We start from the raw sequence: 17,133 nt of genomic DNA, 5'->3' as shown, positions 1-17,133 counted from the left end.
GACGCAACAGAAAAGAAACAAGACCGTGTTTTAACATTAAAGTTATTTAATTACATCTAAAATGAACCAAAAAAACACCACTGGTTTCTGATTTTCTAAAATGAAAGAAAAGAAAGTGTTATAATTAAGCTCCATTCATGGTCATCATGGCAACATGTTGATGTATTCAGGTCTGGTTGCCATGGCTGAGGAATTAAGGCGGGACTTGTTTTACTTGAACACCTGTTGACGACCTGCTTCCTGTCAATCAACCTCTGACAAGTGATGAAAATAATCTAAACTCGTCAACAGTTCACTTGATAATTGATTTTATTTATTCTCTGGAGTTTAGGTTTGAGTTTTTCTCACGTAGAAACCAGGCAGAGTTTTCTCACTGTGTGAACATGAGAATCTGTTTTCAGCCTCAGAAGTGAATCTGGTTTTTCACCAAATACATTTTATATAACGAAGAAAAGAAAACTGCTTCACAGTTGAACAGCAGAGCAACGATTTGGTTGTTTTCTTGTTGTGGATTAAATAACAAACACACACAGTGAAAGACGATGGACAGCTGCTGCCGAGGATGCTGGGATCCTCTCGGTGGTTTCTGTTCTCCGCCGGTGGAGGTGGAATGTTTCAGGAGCAGAGCATCGTGGGATGAGAAGGCGGGCGGGGGTAGAATGGATTTAATGTAATGTGCATCTGATACAAATCTTCAGGTAATTATCATCAGTCATCCAAAACATCATCAAAAGGAAAAGAAACAAACAAACATTGGTTCAACTGTGGTTTCTCTTCTTTCTGATGAAGTTTAGAAACAGGCCAAAAGACGTCCAGCTCCTTCTGAAGCCTGAAAAACTTCGCTCACTGGCTGTGGACGTTTTGTTGTTTGTTTAAATGTCTGACATGTTGATTACTGTTGTTGTGTGTGTGTGTGTGTGTCACTGCTCGTTCTGTTGTGTGTCTGTGATGGTGGAGACGGCGCCCTGCCCCTTGCTGACGTCGCTGATACAGGCCCATTGACCGTCCATCGACTCCTTCCACAACGTCACCTACAAAAGAACAGGTCGGGAGAAGATCACTTTCTGAACAATGAATCAAATTCTGAATTATTACATTCTGGGTAAAAATATATAAACTACCTTGTTGTCTCCTCCAGAAACAGCCAGGATGTTCCCAGTGATGGACCAGCTGACGTGCCAGACCACATCGTTGAACTTGTGGAGCAGTTTGGTCGTCCAGGTGTTTCCTGCCGGGTCGTCACACGTCCAGATGAACACGCGTCCGTCCTGGAGGACGGGACAAAGGGATCAGGGAACGTGTCTCATTCAGTGGACGAGACGCCGTCGCTTTCTAAGTAGCTGTAAATAAAGCTTTTCTCTCACTCTGCCTCACGGGCAATAAAGATCAAAAAGCCTGTTTATGATGAGGCGTCCAGTGATGGTGTGTAAATCAGGATTTAGACTGAACTGGATCTCATCTCTGGGGCCACCTAGTGGTACAATCGAAGAACATCATATCGACTTAACACCTGAAAGAGGATCCAAGACTTAATTTGTTATAAATAATCTGAGGAGGATAAACTAAGTAGGAAATCTCTGACAAGAAGCCCAGATGAGAAAAGGACAATGGTGCCGTTGGGACAGAACTATTATTAAATACACCAGACAGTTGGACTGATGGAGGGAAACAAATTAATCTTTCAAACTGTTTCTATACTTCGTTTTCAGCCACCATCACTGTTTAATGATAAATATCTTTTTGGAGGGGGGATAAAAATCTCACCTGGGAACAACTTGCGATGGTGCTGGTGGGAAGTCCAATAGATGGAGCCCAGCCCACATCTCTCACCCAATCACTGTGGGCCTCCAGCTTCTGGTCCTCCTTCCACTGACCATCCTCCTCTCTGCAGGCGAGGACACCGAGTAAAAAGAAAACAGTGAAAGTTAAAATTAACTTAAAATACATTCAACCCTCACAAAGACAACTCAAATCGCTTCAGTGTCCTTTTCATCCTTGTCTGAAGCTGGTGCCTACATTACCCATAATGCAACTTGGCTATATAAAACATTTGAATGTATGAACCAGTAGGACTTTTATTGTCTCAAGTCACTAAAAACATGTGTCTTGAACAGTTCCCTGAACACAAACATACTTCCAGAGTTTGACCAGGTTGTCGCAGCCTCCGGAGACAAAGCGTTTGACGTAGTTTGGTTTCTGTCCTGACGGCTGATCGATGAGGCTGCCTGGAACCACAGCAGGAGCCCAGCTCACTGCGTTACAGCCGATCTGTGGGAGGATTACAAACCAGTTCATAAAGACACGTCAAAGCAAATGGGATAGGAAAATAGAGTGCAGATAAATCAGAAACAAGGAGCGGAGCAATGATATACAGCATATCTAGAGAATTTAAACATTTAACACTACATTTCATTACATGCATTGATTAAATTAAAGTTGGGCGTTTCTTAAAAGTGTGTGTCAGACTCACAGTGTGTGCGTTGCTGATCTTCTTGACATCCCACTGCTGATCTCCAGTAAATGTGAGGAGGGAAATGGCTCCGTCTGAGCTGCCGCAGGCCAAGATAAGACCGAACTCATAGGGACCCCAGCAGACAGAGTTCACTGCAGACACACAAGTGGAGTTAAGAAGAGGACAAAGGTCTCAAGAGAACGACACAACGGTTAGAAGTTGACGAGTGACACTATGTTACTGACAAAATCCCAGAGTGTCTGTTTCCAAAGGGAGGAAACACAAGAGAAGTGAAAGATAAACTGAATGAAAACCTTCAGCTTTCCAGGGGAAATCAGCAAGAAGAAACAAGGTTTAAACTCTATAGGAAAAGAGCACCGAAACACCAAAGGGAAGGAGACACGATGTTATTCCACCCGGAGATCTACTGACCTGATGACTCATGTCCAGTGTATTCGTACATCTTGTCCCAGGCTCCGTTCTCCTCCTTCCAGACGATGACTTTGCGGTCGTAGGAACAAGACGCCAGGATGTTGCCAAACATCGGGTGAGCCCACGCCACCTGCCACACGGGCCCCTCGTGGCTGCAACAGAAACACAGAGACGTACACAACTCAGTTCAAAATCCTCCAAGTGAAACTTATGATGTTTAATCTACATCACAGAACATCTTACACGTGGATCCAGTTTAACAGATTCAAGAACAATTGTAGTGTAAATTAGTTCAATTATAAAATGGGACATTTTCAGATGTAGTTTCCCAGATCAGTTGTCAAACTTGGGTTTCTTACCCTCTGAGGTCTGCCACCAGTATCTGACCTCCGTTTCTGACATCGAAGATCTTCACGGTGCGATCAGACGAGCAGGTGGCCAGTCGCGTGCCGTAGTAATCCATCTGGGCATCGTGCTGAAACACAGAGAAACAAATGAGCTGATGTTTGACTCATTGTGTTCAGTGGCCACTGAGTTTCACATCTAGCAACATGATGATTCCTCTAAAGTGATGTCAGTCTCGTCCTGAGGAAGCTAAGAACCACATTTACTCTCTTTAGGCTCATTTAACTCAAGCAAGCTGCAGGTTCAGCTTATAGTTCTCATCATCACTTAATGAAGTGTCATAATAAACACATCAATTATCAATCGTATAAATTAGTACTTTAAGTAAGTAATAATAAATAAGTACTTTTATATGGACAGCAACACTGACATCATCATAAGTAACATGAACAGGATCAAGGTTGTGATTTGTTTGATTCATTGTTATTCCTGAACACAAGCAGACGTCAACACTGGAACTCATTCTGAAGAAACAAGACTAATAAACGTTTATAATAAAAGGAACAATTATGTATTTGTTTATCCCACAAACACAAGAGACGACTTAAATATCAACTCATTCACATTTCAGTGGCAACTCGTGATTTCACTTCAATCCTGATCAATTCAAAGATTATCTATTAAATATTTGTTCTAATAAATGTAATTTGTGTCTGTGGAGACTCAGACGGATGTGATCAGTTCATATCTACACAAAAACGGGACAGTTACAGAGAATAAAAGCATCAAATCTCATAGAAAGACTACACACAATAATTGGACTTTTATTTTGAAAAGGTAGCTAATCGTTAGCTCAACTGTTTTAATAACAAATGAACAAAATCAATCAGCTCATTTCGTCCTGATGTGAAATGACAAACAAGCAACGTGAACACTTGTTACAACACCTCTGTGCTGCTTTGACTGTTAGCATCTACGTGCACCTAATGAAACCTGTCCATGTAGCAACAAGCTAACGTTAGCTTCAACCCCCGGAAACACAACTTACGATCATGTCCTCGTGCGACGTGTCCACCGTGTTGATGACAGAAACCTGGAAAAACACAAACACACACATCAGGATGAGACCCACACATCAGGATTAAACAAACACAGGAGATTACAGTGCAACTCTGGTTGTTAGCTCTCCGCGGTTAGCATGTCCGCCAGCAGGCTAGCTTCCGTCTTACGTCCGCGGGAGACGTCGAGCGGTTGTTAGTTCGAATCCAAGGTGGTACACTCACCATGTCTGCGCAGGAAACACCGAACAATGTTTTGACTCCTGAACGAAACGAACTGAGCTTCACCGCCCGGTGAGTCCGACGTGGCAACAAGTGCAGATACCGGTCCCACGACTCATTCCACCGGAGGAAACGAGACACGACGAACAAAGGTTCCCACCTGCCAAAACTTTTATTTTAGCTTAGAAAAAATCAAATAAAACGGTTTCAATGTTAAACTTTTTCTTTTTGAGATGTGGTATATATTCATTCAATTTGTTTATTATTGTTATTATTATTTATATTTTTACTAAATTAATCAAAGAGGCACCACACTTCCAATAAATAACAACATAACTACTTATTACTATTGTCGGTGTATAAATTGTCCTTAATATTAAGCAAGGAGGATAACATTAAATCTCATCCCATAATAATTGTTTTTATTGTTGGTTGCACATTTTTCTCTAAATATTTTACATTGTTTTATTCTTATTTGAGCAGTTTGTGGAATATTAATGTCAATTTAGATTTTGTGTGGAAATAAAAACCTGATCTCAGCTGATTTGACCCTTTTGAACCTTGATTCTAGACCTCCACTCCCTTTTTACGTCCACACGGTGGCGCTATTGACCCGAACCTCCCTATCCGTCTATTTTCGTCTGGGCTCTCCCGGTATCAGGTTCCTCTCCCCGGGCACTGATCCTCTGTCCCCTGCCCCTGAACCCTCCACTCGGTCGCCATGTTGTCAGCTTGAATCTGTTGCTGCACTTTGATTTAGTTTTATTTATTATTATAAAACAGAAAAACTTTGAAGATGTCGAATGTTTCTTATCACGTCTCCAACCTGTTGGAGAAAATGACGTCAACTGACAAAGACTTTAGGTAAGACACTGAGAGTGAGTGTGTGTGTGTCTGAGTGTGTGTGTGTGTGTGTGTGTCTGACAGTGAGATGACACTTTTTACTCCTGACTCCTGTCATCACTCCTGTTGTCATTTTACTACAAATAACTCATATTTACTTTTTCCTTTATTTATTTTTGTATTACTTTATGTTTCTGTCATTTTTATTACAAAGAAAACATTCAGAATTTTTGTTTTGTTTCTATATCTCACTTCAATTCTATTTGATCTCTGTTGATTCCATGATGCAACTAATGAATTCGTTTTATAATCTATTATTCTGCAGATTATTTGACACCCATTTGTGTTTCTGTCATTTCACCACCAAAAAACACATTTCCTTAATTTAAAATGTATATTTTTGGTAAGGAAATTCAATTTGCAACTGTTTCATTCATTCCATTATTAATTATTAGTATTTTCATGCCACAGTCTGATCACCTGACATTGTTTCTCACTATAACTTTAAATCACTGATCAAAACCTATCTTTACTTAAAAGGCACGTGATTTGATATTGTACTGTGTTGTGGTACTTTTACTCATACTTTTACTTGCAACAAAATTGTATGTAGTTTCTTAAAGGGGACAGTTTTTAACTCTGTTGCCCGCGACAGTAAGTTGAGTTTCTGAATGTCTGATCTGCTGAGTGGCCACATCTTTCATAACACTGCCATATCAGATTGACCTTTATTGTTTTTATGTATCTATTTTACCATGTATTTGGTGAAGCACTTTGGAGCCTTGTTTAGAAAAGGTGCTGTATAAATAAAGTTATTGTTTTTATTATCATCATTATCCTGATTGTTTCCTTTTAACACTTGTGTTTGTGCAGTCGGACGTTTAATCGTAAAAATAACATAAAATCAGCCACGTTAACATAAATGTAATTTTTCAGATGGGAAATCTGTTTAGTCTCAACTCATCAATCCCTGTGTGTGTGTGTGTGTGTGTGTGTGTGTGTGTGTGTGTGTGTGTGTGTGTGTGTGTCCAGGTTCATGGCCACTAACGACCTGATGCTGGAGCTGCAGAAGGACAGCATCAAGCTGGACGAGGACAGCGAGAGGAAGGTGGTGACGATGCTGCTCAAACTGCTGGAGGACAAGAACGGAGAGGTGCAGAACCTGGCAGTGAAATGGTAAAAACTGATTTAAATTTATTGTGACTCAAATGCTTTATTTTCGTTTCCAACAAGTGATAAATGAAGTTCATTACAGGTGCGTTTGATTTTCAGCCTGGCCCCTCTGGTGAGTAAAGTGAAGGAGTCTCAGGTGGAGACGATGGTGGACACTCTGTGTTCCAACATGTTGTCGGACAAGGAGCAGCTCAGAGACATTTCCAGCATGGGACTGAAGACGGTGATCGCCGAGCTGCCGCTGTCATCATCAGGTGAGGACTCAAACCGACCAATCACAGTCCTCTCAGGCCTCCATCGGGCTGATTCAATTCAAAAACCTACATTTCATCCATCACTTAACTTTTTTAATCTCCTGCTTGTTGTTGTGTGTGTTTCCAGGTTTGACTCTGACGACCAGTGTTTGTAAGAAGATCACCTCCCAGCTGATCGGGGCCATGGGGAAACAGGAAGACGTGTCGGTTCAGCTCGAGGCTCTGGACATCCTGTCGGACATGTTGGGAAGGTAACGATTAAACACTTTGTCCACGGGAACAGCCGGATGTCCTCAGTCCGTCTTTTTAATTATTCAGAGCATCTCATTGGGACACAGTCAGACTTTCAACCATTAGAAACAAAAAATAAAATACTGCTCTGGGTTTTTTGTCGTCACTCTACACATTGTGTCGCCTGCACATCACAACATGTCTTTGTATTTATGTACAAACGTTTTTTCTACTTGCTCAATTTCCTTTACAAACCACTTCAGTGAAAGATGTGTATATAATGTGAATCCTCTGCATTCTTTCTTCTTCTGTTGCCTTCAAACATAACAATAAATAAATATTGGAGTTTTCTGTGTCAGAGTGAATAGAAAGTTGTGTTTTTATTCTTCCTCAGGCTGAGTGGTGCTCTGGTCAGTTTTCACAGCTCTCTCCTGTCAAGCCTCCTCCCTCAGGTTAGAAACCCTCAGACTGCCACTTCAAAATATGTGAACAAGGTTTACTAATAACAGCAATAATAACATTTGAGTGGTACAGAGGTAATTAAGAGTCTGACTGATTCTTAAAGGGAAATAAACCGTCATCATCACCTGTAATAATTTATGATCTAACATATTTCCACTTCAAGCATGATCTGGAATCCACGTGTTCATATTTGTAATAATCAAACTCTTCTGATCTTCTATGTGACTTTTCTTTCGTTTTTTCCTCAGTTAACCATAATTTATTTTATTTTATTTTGTCATCCATCTCTCTCTCCCTCCTTCCACCTCCCTTCCTGTAACTCCTCTGTTACCCGTCCTCAGTTGACCAGTCCCAGGATGGCGGTCAGGAAGCGCTCCATCTTGGCTCTGGGTCACCTGGTGCCCTGCTGCAGCCCCGCCCTCTTCTCCCAGCTCACAGAACACCTGCTGACGGAGCTGAACAAGGCTCCGCCCACCTCCGTGACCAGGACCTACATCCAGTGCCTGGCAACCATCAGTCGCCAGGGCGGCCATCGAGTCGGTGAGACGTGTTCCTGCGTGAGAGAGAACATGTGTTTAACATGTTATACTCATGTTCACTGGAAACTTAAATACATAAATCAACTAAATACACTGGATATTGTGTGTGTGTGTGTGTGTGTGTGTGTGTGTGTGCTCTCCAGGTGAACATTTAGAGAAACTGATCCCTATGGTTGTTAAATTCACCGGTGATGAGGATGACGAGCTGAGAGAGTATTGTTTCCAGGCCTTCGAAGCCTTTCTACGCAGGTACACACACACACACACACACACACACACACACACACACACACACACACACACACACTGACAGACACACACACACACACACACACTCACACACACACACCCTTGTTTCCCTCTCGTGTCCCCTGGTCTCCAGGTGTCCAAAGGAGATGTCCCCCCACGTTGCCACAGTGACTAAGCTCTGTCTTCAGTTCATGACCTTTGACCCGAACTACAACTATGACGATGATGAGCAGGACGAGGAAGACAGCATGGACATCGAGGACGGACTGGACGAAGGTCTGTGTGAAAACATCTGTTTTCTGTTCCCTTCGTGAAGTGGAGCCACCCACACACACACACTCGACCAATCAGGAGCCAGTCTCGTACTGCAGCCAACATGTCAGTTATTAGTACCCATAATGCATTTGTTCAGAGTTTTTCTCCTTTTATTTAAGATAAACTGAACATTTGTTGCGCTGAAATTAGAATACATTTTTTTTGTATTATGTTTGTGTGATGTCTCAGATAATTGATCTAGTTTTCTAGTTATTGATATTATTAAGAATGTTGTTTGATCTCGTGGTTTCGTCCAGAATCAGACGACGAGTACAGCGACGACGACGACATGAGCTGGAAGGTGCGACGCTCCTCCATCAAGTGTCTGGAGGCTCTGATCAGCTCGCGCCGGGACCTCCTCCTCTCCTTCTACTCCTCCGTCTGCCCGGCCCTGCTCGCCCGCTTCAAGGAGCGCGAGGAGAACGTGAGGGCGGACGTCTTCGCTGCCTTTTCAACGCTGCTGAGACAAACGCGAGGGGGGTCGAGTCACCGGGGCCTCCTCAGGGCCTCCTCAGACCCAGGGAAGGAGCAGGAGCAGGAGGAGGAGCCGGCGGTCGCTGTGCTGAAGGAGCAGGTAGAGAAGCATTCAGGACCAGCGCTGATTCAATAACGTACATTTAAAGGATGTCAAAGGTTAAAAGCAGAGACATTGAGAGCTCGTTGGTTGACTCTAAGTAAAAATGGACGTAAACTCCAGAAAGTGAAGCCAATGCAGAAGTGCCTGATACCTGTGTTCTCATGAACAACCAGCAGAGGGCGACTCCACTAGTTGACTTAATAATTTCACATGCGCCTGGAAATAACCGGAAAGTTTTAGGATTCTGAAATATATTAAAAACACAAAACACAGATTTTAGGATCTAATGTTTCTAGTTCAGTAATTAAAAGTTGACCTAAATAACCTGTGTGCCTTTAAAGGTCAGATTTCCTCGTATAACTTCTGAATATAAATATTAAAACTAAAAATAGATACAATTATATATACAAATGGGCGTAGACTCCGGGTCCAGAAAGTAAAGCCAATGTGGAAGTGCCTGAGAAAATTACTGCTCTTCTCACTTTATAACGTCAGCAAACATTTTCCTAAGGTGTGTGTATGTGTGTGTGTGTGTCTGTGTGTGTGTGTGTGTGTGTGTGTGTGTGTGTATGTGTGTGCAGGTGCCTCTGATAGTGAAGACTCTCCACAGGCAGCTGAAGGAGAAGAGCATCAAATCTCGACAGGGATGCTTCGGTCTCCTCACAGAGCTCAGTCACACTGTGCCTGGAGCCCTGGAACAACACATACCTGCTCTAATACCAGGTACACACACACACACACACACACAAACACACACACACACGCACACACATTATCCCTCCCTGTTCCTGCTTTTTTTATTATTGCTCTTCAGGCTCATTCATGCTCAAAGTTAGATTCATATACAGAAAGGATCGTAGCCCACCATGTAAATGAAGCTTAAATGAGCCTTTACTCATCTTATTGTTTCTCTTTCCTCTACTCTCTCCTTTCAATTCGTATTCATCTCCCTCTCTCCCTCCCTCCTTCCTCCTTCGTCCTCCTCGACTCCAGGTATAGTCTTCTCCCTGACAGACAAGTCCACCTCCTCCACCATGAGGATCGATGCTCTATCCTTCTTCCACGTCCTCCTCCTCTGTCATCCTCCTCAAGCCTTTCAGCCCCACATGCAGGTTCCGTCCATTCGTTCCAGGACATAATGAAATCAAACCAAATCACACTCACTCGACCTTTTCTGACAATAATCAGGAGACGACAAGGTTTTAAAAAACAAAAACAAACAACATGACCTCCGCTGTCGGCTGCTCTTGAATGTGTTTATTTTTATCGTCACGCCTCCACTGTCCTGTCTGCAGGTGCTACTGCCCCCGGTGGTGGCATGTGTAGAAGACACTTTCTACAAGATCACGTCGGAGGCCCTGCTGGTCACTCAGCAGCTGGTCAGGGTGATGAGGCCGCACGGACAGAACGCCGCCACAGGGTTTGATGCCAAACCGTTTGTCAGAGAGGTACGAGGGCTCAGGTTCCACCGGCCTGCTCCCTATTCTTATTCTTATTCTACTTTGTTCCTATTCTTCTTATTCTTATTCCTCATTCCTTATTCCTTATTCCTTATTCCTTATTCCGTATTTCTTATTCCTTAATCCTTATTCCTTATTCCTTATTCTTTATTGTTCTTATTCCTTAATCCTTATTCCTTATTCCTTATTCTTTATTGTTCTTATTCCTTAATCGTTAATCCTTATTCCTTATTCCTTATTCCTTATTCCTTAATCCTTATTCCTTATTCCTTATTCCTTATTCTTTATTGTTCTTATTTCTTATTCCTTATTCCTTATTCCTTATTCCTTATTCCTTATTCCTAATTCTAATTCTTTATGCTTGTTTTTTTATGTTCTTGTTGTTGTTCTTCATTCTCTATTCTTATTCTTATTCTTATTCTTATTCGGGTTCGGATTCTTCCTTATACTTATTCTTATTTTTGTTCTTGTTCTTGTTCTTAGGTGTTTTCTGTGACGCTGAAGAGGCTCCAAGCGACAGACATCGACCAGGAAGTGAAAGAGAGGGCTATTTCCTGTATGGGTCACATGGTGTGTCACCTTGGCGACCACCTGGGGGCGGAGCTGCAGGGCGTCCTGATGATTTTTCTGGAGCGGTTAAAGAATGAGATCACAAGACTGACGGCAGTTCGCACCATCACCCTCATCGCTGCTTCTCCAATAAAGGTTGAGCTTGTTATTTAAAAGACTTTTATTTTGGCGTTGAGCTGGAGTCATGAGGTCACTTCCCTCCCTGTGCTCCAGGTCGACCTGTCGTCCATCCTGCCAGAGGCCCTGTCGGTGCTGGGCTCGTTTCTGAGGAAGAACCAGCGGACGCTGAAGCTCGGCTCTCTGGCCTGTCTCACCGCGCTGGTGACTCATCACGCCGCCAGCATCAAACCTGCGGCTCTGGAGCCTGTTCTCAGTGAACTCCCTGCTCTGGTGGATGAGGGCGACATGCATGTGTCTCAGGTCGGGTTATAAACACAGAACCACATCTGTATCAACAATGACTCTCATGCTAAGAACATTTGTCTAAAGGTGATCGGCTGTGGGACGATTCACATGCAGGGGTCGTTCTAAAACTAGAATGTGACTCAGAGTTCACACCTCCAGAAATCTCCTGTAATTCAATCAAGCTGCCCCGAATCACACTCCTTGATATCAGTCCTCTAATCATGGTGAATTATTTTCTTCGAGATCATGAATTATCGGAGAAATCAACAAAAATGCTTAAAGAATCCACCTCCTGATCTGGATCCACACCAAAATGTAATAAGTTCTTCCCTGACCCATGTTTGATCCATCTTCTTGGTGGAATGGAAATTCATCCTGTAGTTTCTGCGTAAGAAACTTAAGGCGACCTCTGACCTCCTTAGCAGAACTTTATTCCCTGGATTTCTATATAATCTGGATCACACTTTTCTGTTTCCTAAAGTGCTTTGCAAATAATATGAACATGATGTATTAACAGTGGGAAGTGTCTCTGTTCAGGTATCCGTCACCTTGCTGACCTGCATGGCCCGAGCCTGTCCGTCCTCTCTGGCTAAGATCAGCTCCTCCGTGCTGCCGGGCGTCTTCAGGCTCGTCCACTCTCCTCTCCTGCAGGGCGGCGCTCTCGCAGCCGTCCTGGACTTCATCCAGGCGCTGGTTCTGTCCAAAACCAGCAACATGGGCTACAGGTACGACAGGAAGAGTCCCACCAGTTAACACCCCAATAGAACATTTTATAAAATGCTCAGCAGCTCTCTGTCGGGAAAAGTGTTTTTTTCGATCTGATGATAATTGTTAATGTTTGTGGTGCTTTTCGTTTAAAGCTGATTTGAGAAGATGACGACGTCTGATGTGTTTGAACAGACGTTTCAGAGAGAAAGTTTTTTTAATGCGTAAGAATTAGAAACTGCAAGCTTGCAAAAATCCAGTTTCCCTCAGGCTTGTAAACAATTTCTTTTAAGAACTTTTTCCAAATCCCACACCACTGATTAGAATCCGTTTGGAGACTTAACAGAAAAACTACAGTTTCAGCTCATTAATCCAATCTCAAGTTTGTAAAGGTGGAACATTAATATTCAACTGATTACAAATTGATCCGTAGAGATGAGCTCTGGAGACCAAGTTACTGTTTTAATCTGTGAATATATTTATAATCTGTTTTCACTGAAGCAGCTCTGTTACAATAATCCTCATCATGGAACTAGGTTTGAATCCCAGGTGGCCTGGAGACTTTGCATGTTCTTCTCATGTCTGTGGGGATTTTCTCCAGCTTCCTCCCACAGTCCACAGACGTGCAGGTCTGGAAAATCTAAAATCTCCTCCTCTCCTCTCCTCTCCATGAGAGGCGGTGGACTAGTGGCAGAAACTTGGACTATGGTTCTCTGGTTCGACTCCACAGAGAGAAACAACAAAAAGACGAACCTGGATTGATCTGTCCAAAAATCCAAGAGGATTCTCCCTACCCTGTCTAGTGCCCCTGAGCAAGGCACCTTACTCCCCCAACATCTGCTCCCCGGGCGCCGTACATGGCTGCTCACTGCTCTGTGTGTCCTCCTGTGTTCACCAGATGGGTTAAAAGCAGAGGTTAAATTTCCCTCCTTGCATGAGTGTGCATGTGTTTGGGACAAATAAATGCATCTTAATCTTCTCTCCTCTCCTCTCCTCTCCTCTCCTCTCCTCTCCTCCTCTCCTCTCCTCCCCTCCTCCTCTCCTCTCCTCCTCCCCACCTCTCCTCCTCTCCTCCTCCTCCTCCTCTCCTTCTCCTTCTCCTCCTCTCCCCTCTCCCCTCTCCTCCTCCTCCTCCTCTCCTCTCTCACTCCCCTCCTCTCCTCCTCTCCTCTCTTACTCCCCTCCTCCCCTCCTCCCCTCTCCTCCTCTCCTCTCCTCCTCCCCACCTCTCCTCCTCTCCTCTCTCCTCCTCTCCTCCTCCTCCAGTCAGTTGCTGAGGTCTCTCACCGAGCCCTTTCACAGCTCCCCGGCCTCAGCAGACGGAGGCGTCATCCACAGACAGTCGTACCACTCTGTCGCTCGCTGTGTGGCTGCTCTGACCTCCGCCTGCCCCAAGGAGTCTCCGGGCACCGTGTCCGGCCTCATCCAGGAGGTGCGTCGCTCACAGCTCCTCTGGTCTTCTCGGCTCCGTCTCTGTTGTCTCTGCTCAGGTCTCAGTTATTCTCTCCTCCTCAGGTGAAGAACCCTGGATCCCCTGAGTCCGCTCGTGTCCTGGCACTGCTGAGTCTCGGGGAGGTGGGGAGGAGCGGCAGTCTGGGAGGAAGTAAGGAGGTGCAGGGAGTCATCCTTCAGGCCTTCACCTCCACCAGTGAGGAGGTCAGATACCCACACACTGTTTTCACCTCTGCATGGATTGGTTTCTACTGGTACGGATAACCCTGATGATTTATGGTGGGATCTTCATTCCAGGTGAAGACAGCAGCCTCCTGTGCTTTGGGCAGCATGGCAGTCGGCAGCCTGAGCGACTACCTGCCCTTCCTCCTGAAGGAGATCTCCACTCAGCCGCGGAGACAATACCTGCTGCTCCACTCGCTCAAAGAAGTCATCAGGTGTGTGTCCTGTGTGTCTGTGACATGACGCATTTGTGAATTCTTTTTTTTTTAGTGGGAATTAATGTTTTTCTCTGTTGCACTGTTATAAAGTTGATAAAATAAATGTATTTTGTCATGAAACTCTCTCTATTTGAAAAATTCTCTCTCTCTCTCTCTCTCTCTCTCTCTCTCTCTCTCTCTCTCTCTCTCTCTCTCTCTCTCTCTCTCTCTCTTTGTCCAGTGCCTGTCCAGCCTCTAGTCTCTCGCCCCATGTGGAGTCTATCTGGGCTTTGCTGATTCAGAACTGCCAGTGTCCGGAGGAGGGGACCAGGAACCTGGTGGCCGAGTGTCTGGGGAAACTGACGTTGGTCGACCCTGCACAGCTGTTACCACGACTGAAACAGCAACTTCGAGCTGGTACGGTGTGTGAGGGAGGAGAAGGTGAACTGGTCCCTCATGTACTGGTGATCAATCGATATGTCTGTCCCAATAATGATGGACAACGTGTCTCCATTTCCTCCCATTGGTCATTGGACAAATATTTCAGACAGTGACATCATGTGGAAGTTTAGATGACCTGTACTGCAGCCAGCCACTAGGGGGTGGTCCAGATGTTTTGGCTTCACTTTTGGCAGCTGTCATGTCGTCCATCTTTATTGACAGTCTATGGTCTGTCCATTCATTCAATACTTTGGTCCAAACCAAACACATGTCTACAGTTAATGGTCAGATTGTCGTGACGTTTGGTTTGTTTGCAGTTTTTAAGGAATACGAGGATGGCACCAAAGTTTCTAGAGAATTAAATACAATGTTATCCTTCATTTTCTATGTTTCTGTTAAAGGTCAAATAAAAAACACTTTCCTCGGCCCCTCACAGGTTCGGCTCTGGCTCGCAGCACAGTGGTGACAGCGATCAAGTTCACTATTGTTGACCAACCTGCTCCCATAGATTCACTGCTGAAAGACTGCATCGGTAAGTTTCCTTTGACTGTGGACAAACCTCGACAAATGGATTCTTCATGTGAAGAAACAGAATCTGTCAGTGAAGATTTCAGGGCTCGAAGGTTCTGGTTCTCGTATCACGTTTGAGCTTTGGTTGACCACATGGAAACAATCTGTGTGGAGAGAGAGAGAGAGAGAGAGAGAGGTGGAACACATAGACTGAAATGTGTTTATATTAGCTCTTAATAGAAATTAGCAAAATGTCATCTGGACCTAAACCACCTTCAAAAAGTATCACTCATGTGATAACTGGAACCAGTTGGACTTTAAACAATGAACGGAGGAACGTTGCCCTCAGAGGCTAATTCATCATCGGATGATCGTCGGTGAACTAAGGTAAACCTAAACCTGATCTTAATTCTGAGAGTTGTAACTAACTCTAACTGTCACAGTTACTCTGACCGTCTGCAGAACCAGAAAAATCCTTCCTTCGACAGTGGGCAGTTAAAACATCCATAAATTTTTTTTAAAGGTAATAATCTGATATTAAGCCTTTAGAAATCAGACATTTAAACATTAAAGGGTGAAAGTGGACGAGAAAGTGGGGAAGAAATGTGGCTACTAAAGGAGGACTCAAACCTGCTCACATGGCCTCGTTGTCCATAACGTTTTTACCATCCTCACCTGGTAAGCAGACCTTAGTCTGCCCTGCTCTTTAAGAGTTCAGCCTCCCAACTGATGTACAACTTTATACTCACACACATCATGTCTGTTTGTTAACCCTGACACCATCTCTCTTCAGGCGACTTCCTCAAGACGCTGCAGGATGAAGACCTCAACGTGCGTCGCGTGGCTTTGGTGATGTTTAACTCCGCAGCTCATAACAAGCCGTCCCTGATCCGCGGCCTGCTGGGAACTGTGCTGCCTCACCTCTACAAGGAGACGCAGATCAGGAAGGACCTCATCAGAGAAGTGGGTTGTCCGGTGGGGAGGCTGAGGAAGCTGTTCGCGGGGTTTCTCTTTTAATGCAGGCGTGTAAAATGATGTCTCCCTGCAGGTGGAGATGGGTCCGTTCAAACACACGGTGGACGACGGTCTGGACGTGCGTAAAGCAGCGTTCGAGTGTATGTACACTCTGCTGGACAGCTGCCTGGAGGGGCTGGACGTCCTGCAGTTCCTGGATCATGTAGAAGAAGGACTCAAAGACCACTATGACATCAGGGTGGGTGGTGTAGAAAAAAACTCAGAAGCCGAGGTGACATTTGTTGTGTTTTTAAACATATTTCTCATCCTTAATTTTTTATTTAGACACAGATGCGTTGGCATATTAGATTTTTTTTTTACATCTGTGTAAAAAATGCGGAGTAAAAATGATTATAGTCGAGTAGATGGCACTATTGTCCAATGCAGCAAGTCTCTGTTGGTGAGGGTTAATGTTGAGTCGAGAGCTGATTAATAATCTGTAAAATTCAGCTTATCTCAGTGTGTTTGTGTTTGTGTGTGTTTGTGTGTGTGTGTGTGTGTGTGTGTGTGTGTGTGTGTGTAGATGCTGACCTTCCTGATGTTGGCCAGACTCGCGTCTCTGTGTCCTGCTGCTGTTCTTCAACGACTGGACAGACTGGTGGAGCCACTTAAAGCTACCTGCACCACCAAGGTACACACACACACACACACACACACACACACACACACACACACACACACACACACACACACACACACACACACACACACAAAAACACACACACGCACGTCCATAAGTGTGTTTTTTTCCTCATCTCTGTGACTTGGCGCCCCCTGCAGGTGAAGGCCGGTTCCGTGAAGCAGGAGTTTGAGAAGCAGGAGGAGCTGCGCCGCTCGGCCATGCGCGCTGTCGCCGCCCTGCTGGCCGTGCCCGACGTGGAGAGGAGCCCCAGCATGGCCGACTTCGCCAACCAGATCCGAACCAACGCCGACATGGCTTCTATTTACCAGAGCGTCCAGGGGGGGGAGGGCGGGAGCGGAGCAGAGTGCATGGACATGAGCTAG

General features: G+C 44.5%; 2 protein-coding genes across 2 annotated transcripts; one reads left to right on the top strand and one right to left on the bottom strand.

Moving 5' to 3' along the window:
* Positions 1-291: 291 nt before the first annotated feature.
* Positions 292-4,645, bottom strand: sec13 (SEC13 homolog, nuclear pore and COPII coat complex component). The gene is made up of 9 exons (XM_053438734.1): positions 4,513-4,645; positions 4,278-4,322; positions 3,244-3,359; positions 2,885-3,036; positions 2,471-2,604; positions 2,135-2,268; positions 1,765-1,885; positions 1,122-1,268; positions 292-1,031 (listed from the first exon to the last, which is right to left on the bottom strand). The coding sequence occupies exons 1-9, from the start codon at positions 4,513-4,515 to the stop codon at positions 921-923; spliced, it is 963 nt and encodes a 320-aa protein (XP_053294709.1). The 5' UTR covers positions 4,516-4,645; the 3' UTR covers positions 292-920.
* A 567-nt stretch (positions 4,646-5,212) lies between these two features.
* On the top strand, positions 5,213-17,133 carry cand2 (cullin-associated and neddylation-dissociated 2 (putative)). Its single transcript, XM_053438504.1, has 24 exons — positions 5,213-5,373; positions 6,385-6,528; positions 6,625-6,779; positions 6,907-7,030; positions 7,405-7,462; positions 7,814-8,012; positions 8,155-8,260; positions 8,394-8,536; positions 8,833-9,149; positions 9,734-9,875; positions 10,146-10,264; positions 10,448-10,600; positions 11,096-11,317; positions 11,396-11,602; positions 12,125-12,312; positions 13,559-13,724; positions 13,808-13,948; positions 14,042-14,181; positions 14,405-14,580; positions 15,041-15,136; positions 15,908-16,077; positions 16,163-16,327; positions 16,652-16,759; positions 16,909-17,133. The coding sequence occupies exons 1-24, from the start codon at positions 5,306-5,308 to the stop codon at positions 17,131-17,133; spliced, it is 3,732 nt and encodes a 1,243-aa protein (XP_053294479.1). The 5' UTR covers positions 5,213-5,305.

Source organism: Pleuronectes platessa, chromosome 2, assembly GCF_947347685.1.
Source record: "Pleuronectes platessa chromosome 2, fPlePla1.1, whole genome shotgun sequence".
In the NCBI taxonomy this organism is placed as follows: Eukaryota; Metazoa; Chordata; class Actinopteri; order Pleuronectiformes; family Pleuronectidae; genus Pleuronectes; species Pleuronectes platessa.
The sequence above is the reverse complement of the archived record's forward strand: the minus strand, read 5'-3'. Positions and strand labels throughout refer to the sequence as shown.